Here is a 9,817-nt window from a genome sequence, read left to right as displayed (position 1 = left end):
AACGACATATTCTGCGAGTAATTCGTAGCCAGTCAAATAATCTGGGATGCATCAAATGTACTTTCGACCATATCGATAAATGGGAAGTCGTGGGATCAGAGTAAAAAGTAAGACAGACTTACCGCGGAGCGAGAGATACATCCGCCATGTTGTGACGTAGTTTCCCTACCGTGTAGTCAGAAATTGATTGTGATGTCAAAATATTTTACATCAAGAATTAAAACAGCGCAGCAAAATGCCTGCTTCTGTTTGATTTTGCCCTCCATATTTCGACTTTAAAACCTGTAAATGTAACGGTCCTTAGATATTTGAGAAATGTTTTTATTTCATATTGACATCACACAGTGTCAGTGACACACTTGATTTTATGATATCAGATATCATTGATAATGTTATTTTGAAGACCTTGAATGTATCCTGATGACGTCACGAATTGATATACACATACTTCTGTTATCTACATACACCCCAGCAAAGGAACGTTATCATAGATACAATAGATTAGCTGCTGATAAATACGATATTTGTCCTGTTGAAGGCATATAGAATGGTTTCAGTTTCAAATACCATTGAATTTTCATGTCAATTAAATCTTATTGAAAAAAAAAAAAAAAAAAAAAAAACAAAAAAAAAACATACAAATTGATCGATGGATCAGATGACAGTTAAAGTCATTTTTTTCCAAGTCTTTTTTGTGGTGAAAATCGTGAATCATAATATTTCACGGTAAACTGTTCCCACAGACATCCATACAGAAGGTATATGATATAAAGTATGGAAATATCTAGATCTACATGAACTTATCTCAGTGACATCACAAACAAATATAACCGGAGACATTTCAAACTACCGAACTAATTATCCATAGCAATGCAACACAGTGCATTTTACTGCATCACTTTGATCTTTCTGCAGCAAATTGTTACTAATTATTAAAATGGACTAGACTGTAAATATTATATAAATTGTTTACGTTTTTGAAAAGAAAAAAAAATTAAAATGGTGTGCGCTGTTATCTTCAGCGACTGATAGGGCATCACTAAAATCGGACGTTGTACCTTGAGGAGTATAAGATATTTCAACACGATAGTTACCCTGAAACTGACTGATTTCTGTATGTATAAGTATGACCATATAATAAAAAAAAATAAAAAAAAGAAACCCCGGGTCAACGCCTCCTTTTGGGCCCTAACAGCAAAATCACTAAACCGGAAGTAGGTCACGTCTAATTGGCGAAATGATTTGCTCACAAAAGCTGTGATGTGTCACAGATTATTGCTATATTGAAACTGTCTATTACAAATCAACATAACAACGCCTTACAACTACCGACACACCGACCGTACCTGAAACACGATCTCCAGATATTTCCTACCAACCGAGCCGTGAGTAAGCTCTGTACCAGATGAGGCAGACAAAGCCGGGCGGGGGAATGGCCTTAGTGTTTGGCAAACGGCAAACTTATCAAGTTTTGTCATCAGATGTCAGAAGTGAGCCACTTTTACAATTATTTGTTTTCCCTCAGGATATTGATATCAGGCGATTACTGGTATTAGAAGCAATACATCTACAGTATAACTCGTACATATAAAACCGGATCGTCAGAGGCCGTAAATGTATATTATTCCGCAAACAATTACGTCTATGACGTCACGCCTGACCTTATTACCGCCGATTGATACTTTTGATCAGCCCGCGGATGGGAATTGGAAGTAGTTCACTAGCCACTGTGTTGTATATAAAACATAGATGTTGGCCTCCTGACATAGATATCGCGTGCTTACTGATTTATATACATTATATATATATATGTGTGTGTGTACAGATGACTGCCGCAGTTCATTCATAAAGGTAAGCTTAGCTATTTCAGTAACATTTCCCCCTCGATTCACTTACTGTTCGTGATAATTTTTTAAAAATATTTTTCATTGCTTTTCAAATAAATTTCTTGTAGTTTGATTTCCTTTTTATCGATAGCTGTCACCCTTCATTACATTACTTGTATGATTAATTTCGGTATTTTTCCACACTCCTTTATTGTATCATATTTTAATGATATTTTAATGTTGTTTTTTTTTCTTCAATTCTTCTCTTCATGACATGATTATTGTTATTTATACTTCTTCGTACTTTTTTTCTGATCTTAGCGTCACGTAAACGGGAAAACGTGTTTGATTTGACTTTTGAATGGTCTTGTATGCTTTGTCGCTTTAGTTAAAACACATACCTAGTATTATTTCGTTATATTTAGTGTAACGCGCGCAGACAAAATATCGGATACTTGTATTACTTGGCATTTATGCAAATGTAACACCTTGTTGTATTACCAATGGAAACGAGATTGTCTGAATTGGATTTCAATGGCGAGGCACGCGAGCACATCCAATTGATCATACCGTATTTGTTGTGAGCGGTATTAGATTCGGTCCTTCCCTCTGATACCGACAGTGCTTCTGGATAGGGCACTATGAATTTTGAAGGATACATTAGAATAACTTCAATACTGATGTCTTCCTTACAGAGGCTCGGTAGGTTTAACATTAAAACTAGTTTTAACATAAATTTAATAATTTATCATACACGTGTAAGAAGACTTATTCATGAACCATTTCATTGACAGATCCGTCGTTACTATGACAACAAAATTTGTTCATGGACCAATCGGTTTACAAACCCCTCGTTACAAGACAACAAAATTTATGTATGCTCATGGAAATCACCGTACATGTTTGGTAACACCATCGGCGAAGGAAGTAGTAACTTTTATTAACATGTGTTTATTTTTTCTTCTCATTTTCTTATTTTAAAGGTGACCTTGTCGGCCATAGTGTGTCCATGTCAAGTTTGTTTTACACTAACTTAAGAAAAAAATAAACATATGTTACTGGTATTATACCGTGTTGTTTCTGCGAAGGCAAATATTATAAGAAAAATAGTATGAAACCTGTTTATCGATCGAATCATTTGTATATTTGAAGAGCAGATTATCATACATCATGACAATTGACGAGTGGCGGGTATTAATTACGGAGACAGGCACAAACCTGCCGTTCATTGTGTAAATGTTCATATGCAATATCATATTACGAGATTTCAAATGAAAATGCAGCGAATTAGCAGAGAAACATTTACTGACGTCGTTAAAAAAACAAATAGACATAAATATATTAGGACAACAAAGAGCGGTTAAATTAAGTAACTGGTATTAAATACGGTACTTATTTTCACGATACGTAATAAAAATCCTTTCTCAGCATGTGGTGAGAACTCACAAACTTCTAAGTGATTAACAAAGGAAGCGACATTCTAAACGTCAACATAGTTAGGTTAATATTTAATCTTTATTCCCTTTCCAGATACAAAAGAACATTATGAAGTGGTAATTATTCATCATGTCGATACGCCCGAGTGGAGACTTACTCTGATCAACAGACAGACATAAACCGACCAGGGATAACTGGATCACAATGACTCTTCACATTATATAACCAACAGCTTTACGACGGCGCCATCAATGTCAAGATCCATCAGACGCTTGATTGGTTACGAATGATATTTATTTGAAAATAAACGCCCCTGTGACTTAGGTGATCAAGTATGCCATTGTTTTTACAGACACTTATTTGAACGCATGGGGTGTCCGATGATTTTTATTCAAACGGATAGTTGCTGATCCATGACATGTAGGTGAATCTTATCTAGTACATGTTTATGTATAACAGACGGTATGGACAATATGGTCCTCTTGCCGATAATGGTGCCACTTCCGGTCGCACTGACGTTGGTGTGTACTTCCATTTTGGCCGTGATGCTCTATGTACGTTCGCTCTTCACTTCGAGAGACACGCTACCAAAGTTATTCTACAAGGAATCGACTCTTAACACACACCTCCTCAACAAATCCTCAATCATGAGACGACCATTTCGGCCCAGCTTCTGGATGAAGAACCGTCACGTGCAGACGATCCTTGGTAGCATTCGGCCTCAGTGTATTGTGCATTACGAACGGGAATATCTCCAACTTTCCGACAAAGGGGTTGTTGCTCTGGATTGGGTTATCGGCACAAATTACGTCATCAGACGAAACAGCCCGATCTGTATTGTGTTTCCGTCACTGACTGGTGATGCTTATTCAGTATCGGATTTGTGTGGATCCATTGCACGTAAAGGATTCCGAACTGTTGTTTTTAACAGTCGTGGTCATGGAAATAGTTTCCTAACAACCAAAAAACTTCAGAGTTTTGGGGACCCTCTTGATGTTAGACAGTCGGTGTTGTATATCCATCAGAAACACCCTCGTTCCCAAATCGTCGCAGTTGCCATGGGATCCGGTTCTACCGTTTTGTTCTCGTATCTTGGGGAGTATGGGTCATCAACACGACTAAAGGCCACCGCCTTCATATCACCTGTGTACGATGTCTCACAAACACTTATTCACAGAATGTCGAAATTTTACGAGTTTGTCCTGTTATCGAAATTAAAACTTATATTACTTACACATGCGCATGCGCTATCGGAAGTAGTGGATATTGCCAAAGCCATGTTGTCTTGGAGCATGTCGACATTTCAGAAGCATGTGTATTGCCATGGTAACGAATCGCTTGAACAGTTCCTGGAGCGGAATGATCCCATGCGGGATGTGGACGATATTTCGGTGCCAGTGTTGTGTGTGAGTAGTACTGACGACCCCATCTGCAGACACACTGACACGCCATTCGATATATTCCAGTTTTATCCAAATATGTTGCTTGTGGCAACAGCACATGGCGGCCATTGTGGATTTCTAGAAAGTGTGCAGAGACCTGCATGGAGTGATAAACTTGTTGTGGATTATCTTTCTTCAGTGTTGGAGTTTTCATCAAAGGGTTACGAACACTCGGGTTAATGTCATCAATTTGGAATGGGTTGATGGTGATATATATATGTCCCGAGACTGAAGGTTATATACATATATAATATATATGTAACATGTCATGAGACTGAGGGTATATATATATGTCACGAGATTGAAGGTGATATATATATACCACGAGACTGAAGGTGGTACATATATATATATATATATATATATATGCCACGAGTCTGAAGGTGATATATATATAATATATATAAGATATGTCACGAGATTGAAGGTGTATCTATATATATATGCCACGAGACTGAAGGTGATATATATATAAAATATATATAAAACATATCACGAGACTGAGGGTAATATATATATTTATGTCACGAGATTGAAGTTGATATATATATATATAATATATAAAACATATCACGAGACTGAGGGGAATATATATATATATATATATATATATGTGTGCGACGAGACTGTAGGTGATATATATATATATATATACATTCCTCGAGACTGAAGGTGATATATATATATGCGACAAGACTGTAGGTGATATGTCTATACATTCCACGAGACTGAAGGTGATATGTATAGATGAACATGTCACGAGACTGAAGGACACACAAACATGTTGTAATGTGATAATTTAAAGTAAATAAACTCGCCAGAACAAACGTGTGTCTTACTCATTTTTCGATCTGGTATGTAGTATCTACCTGTATTGTGTTGATGAGACCGTAGGGTGAACTTACTCTGTGTAGATCGCGCTAACGTTGTACTGGTAAATCTGAATGACTCCACATAATGTCGTTTACGTTCTACATTTATTTCTTTATCGTTGATCTTCTATAAGAGTTGACTTACCTGTACCTGAAATGTTTGTGTATAATGGAGATCTCGCCATGTATATTCAAAACACTTCTTACCGGCAGTGAACACTTATAACTGACATCGAAGATAAATCATATAGTTTATAAACGGTTCCCTGATTGGTACGATTCGCGTATCTTTTAAAAAGAAATTTTCGTTTGGCTGCAGACACACACAATCTTTCAAAAGCATTTAATAACATATCTGCGAAAACGACTACAGAACACGGAAGTATAATAATTTCAGATATGTCGTATCATTCTCCCAAGCCCCAGTGACCTTCTTGAAAGACAGGATGTGGTTTGACGTGTATTAAGTAACGGAACGAGTCTAAGTTATGTTACCTGGAGGTCACCATAATGATGTCACACATAATAGTCAGGTGTGCTGTCAACCTAATAAAATACACCTGTAGGACACTTAATATGAAGTTCTGACTTTTATCAGAAACAAGGAGTTTCTCCGTTGTGACGATATATATTTCTTCTGAATATGGCCATAAAATCGGTCTAGTCATCAAATGTTTTAACATGCGTGCTGTATAGAGGTAATAAAGTAGACACTCGTTTGATAATTAGCGTAGCAGCTGATTAATGTATAATGGATATCAATTTATATATTCATTCGTTTTTTTTTGTCTAATGTAGAGATATTTCAAATAAACAATAACATTAGACTCTTGGATTTCAGTTTTAAAACGTTCATTAGTACTCACGCTGAAATAAGAAGTCTACAGTTAAACGCTGATGAAGAACATGTAAAAGGTTGTCACCACAATTTTATTTGGAAATGTGTGACATGAAGTTCATGATGCTGTATCTCTGTTAGAATGTCTGATGGTTTTATTGTTATAAACCAAGTTCTTATTTTATAAAAAAAAAATCGTTTGATTTGAATTGCTTGTCGATGAAACAAAAGACGCTTTCTCTCCTGAAAGTGGTCTGGAAGAGACTTTTCCTCTTGTCAGTAGTTGCCCTCTTTATGTCTATATCTGTGAGTACAACTCTATTTTTCTTTTTGTAAATGCACACTGCTTTATATCAATAACGACTGGTATGTTCTCACGGGCACGTCAACACCAATTTGTCAAACACGCGGCATTCCACGTGACAGGATACGGTCGAACTACGAAGCACGAGAGGAGATAAAAATGATAAAGACCAAAAAAGTAACATTTATGAAGCAAATAGACTTTTATATTTTCAATTCCCCGTGTACAGATAACAGCTGTAACTGACGGGTTCCACATTGGTCGCCTCATCTGAAAACTGGTATGTTCCTTCCGAAACCATTAATAAATTTTCCGTTGATAGGTGGGACAAGAAAGTCTGTAATATTATCTTACAGCTAGCTGTTTGGAAAAAACAAATTTCAATATTGAATTACCTATAAACCTGGACAAACTAATATGAGGACGAATCGCTTAGTCGTCTTCATTGAAATTTGATAACTAAAGTACAAATGATATGATTTATACATACATTATCAGGGAATATTAAGTGTGTTCATTGCATCGATGATAAGAATTAACACCCTCTCAGACAAAATACATGCGCTGGTACAAAATCTACATTCATCGTGTGTTGACATTGGAAGTCTGAGGATGAGCGCAGTCTCTTTAACTAGACGAAATTCGACACACATGCTAATCAGCTGTCGGTCAATAGATAGAGTATGTTTACAACAGGTGAGACCGGAATACCTGAGGCCTAATTTACTTACACAACGGAAACATTATACAGAAATCGACCATGGCACAACGCCTACTATGTTAATGCATTCAAGTGGAGATAACTCTGAGCTGATTCCTTCCGCTCCAAAGTTTACATGACTAAGGGAAAATGGCAAACCAAACAGAATATATATTTTATTTGTAAAATTTAAAAAAAACGCAAATGAAAGTCCTAAATTTCTTTTAACAAGCCGACGTGTCCATATGACAATGAATTATTTGTAAGTGTACACGGAGTGAATATATTTTTTGCAGTATAAACGATTGTTGATGAAGTTTTTGGTTTGACGGAGATACAATTTGTGATGATGACGTGGTACTTTTGATATGACGACATACTGTTTGATATTGCGGCGTTAATGAATTTAATGTATTTCTGAACGAGGACGCAGAATTTCTGAAGGAGGACGCAGGATTTCTGAATGACAACGTAGAAGTGTTTGTAAACAACGACGTAGAAGTGTGTGTAAATAACGACGTAGAAGTGTTTGTAAATAACGACGTAGAAGTGTGTGTGTAAATAACGACGTATAAGTGTGTGTAAATAACGACGTAGAAGTGTGTGTAAATAACGACGTAGAAGTGTTTGTGAATGACGACGTAGAAGTCTTTGTAAATAACGACGTAGAAGTGTTTGTAAATAACGACGTAGAAGTGAGTGTAAATGACGACGTAGAAGTGTTTGTGAATGACGACGTATAAGTGTTTGTAAATGACGACGGAAAGGTGTTTGTAAACAACGACGTAGAAGTGTGTGTAAATAACGACGTAGAAGTCTTTGTAAATGACGACGTAGAAGTGTGTGTAAATAACGACGTAGAAGTGTTTGTGAATAACGACGTAGAAGTGTTTGTAAATAACGACGTAGAAGTGTGTGTTAATGACGACGGAGAAGTGTTGTGAATGAGATAATGCCAAAAGTCGTGACGACCGGGGGGATTTCTTCAAAAAGTGTTTCAAAATAAGCCTACTTATTTTCGGAAAATGGTAAACAATGGAAAGTTTTCCACTTTTTATTAGTGCTAAGATGAAACAACTTATACAAAAGAAATACATGACATTTAGAATCAGCTGTCTGTTTAAAGGCCAAAGATTAGTCTGTTTTTAAGGAACAATCGTTTCACCGAACTGCAAATTAACTGTGCTATTTTTATTTAAATATACCGCAAAGGATGATCACTCTGTTACATTTGCCTAATGGCGATGGAATAACTACCTGAATGGTACATAAAATATATGCGTATCTCCTGCATCAGCTTCAAAAAGGTACAACGTATCACGTGACATCACATTTATAGCATATCGTGGGGATTTTCCATACGACAGCCACGTGTGCTACGTATACACGTTAAAATACGTTTTAGGAAAATAGAAACAACATCATATTCACTCGAGGTGTATATTAGTGATTGAAGTATCTATGGTATATAGTTTGAATGAATATAACGTCTTAAGAGCTTGGACCTAAGCCAATATTCGGCGAGGCGGTTTCTACCTTCCGGCGACCGTACTGAGGCTGACTCGTCACCTGCCTTTATTTGATAGAACCTAACTAGATTCTTGCAATTTTATTGGTAATCTACGAATTTTAAGTCGCTTACGGGATTAATCTTCGTAGTTTGAGTTGTTTTTAGATTTTCAAATAATTTGTAATTTTGGAAAACTTTCGGTTATCTTTTGACTTCGGTATTGGTGAAAGAGTTGATAATTTTTGCTATGTAGAAAAATGCTGGTGTCCTATTTAGTCCTGTTGTTGTAACTTAAATTCGTTCGAACGACCTATTGCTTCCAAAGTGAGGGACATATTGGTGACTATCAAACAGTCAACAAAGGACAAACAGACAGACCTCTTCCAAACGTCCGACAGTTTTGATATTTGTGTATATCATGTTTTGTATATTCCTGTCTATAAAAGTAAATTTCGCTTTAAATAATCACACAATGGTTGATTGGTTGATATTGGTAAACGATCACTCTCCACCGAATACATGATCATCATTTGTTTAATAAAGTCTTGTGGGGTTTCGTATTAATTAATAACTGCAGTGTCTGTCCGCGTGCCTTGATTTACAGCTGATTGCTGGGATATGACTCCTACATATTAGACACGATAACACACAAAGCCATTTTTACATGGCTTCTTTTTAGCATTCAATTTATCACACTAGAAAACGCTTTCCGTGACCGTCAGTCCAATGGTTTCATATTTTTTGTCGCGAGCATACATTTTCATAGTTAATTCATTCAACATACATTTCTCTACCTGGAACAGGTATATGCAGTGTACTATTTTCTAGCTCTCTTGTCTCCGTGTTTGGATGCGTTTAAGTCACTAGAAAAAATAATCTAATGACGCA

At 36.4% G+C, this 9,817-nt stretch overlaps 1 protein-coding gene across 1 annotated transcript; it reads left to right on the top strand.

Moving 5' to 3' along the window:
• Positions 1–3,727: 3,727 nt before the first annotated feature.
• On the top strand, positions 3,728–4,979 carry LOC132560595 (protein ABHD15-like). Its single transcript, XM_060225257.1, has one exon. It carries the CDS (start codon positions 3,728–3,730, stop codon positions 4,883–4,885), a length of 1,158 nt encoding a protein of 385 aa, XP_060081240.1. The 3' UTR covers positions 4,886–4,979.
• Positions 4,980–9,817: the final 4,838 nt, after the last annotated feature.

The sequence above is a fragment of the Ylistrum balloti genome, unplaced genomic scaffold (assembly GCF_031769215.1).
Source record: "Ylistrum balloti isolate Yb309-2 unplaced genomic scaffold, AGI_CSIRO_Ybal_v1 Utg371084, whole genome shotgun sequence".
NCBI classification, from domain to species: Eukaryota; Metazoa; Mollusca; class Bivalvia; order Pectinida; family Pectinidae; genus Ylistrum; species Ylistrum balloti.
Note: the sequence above shows the minus strand (reverse complement) of the source record. Positions and strands in the feature narration are given on the sequence as shown.

Excerpts from the sequence above, each read along its gene's own strand:
- LOC132560595 (XM_060225257.1), top strand. The coding sequence starts at position 3,728 with ATGGACAATATGGTCCTCTTGCCGATAATGGTGCCACTTCCGGTCGCA.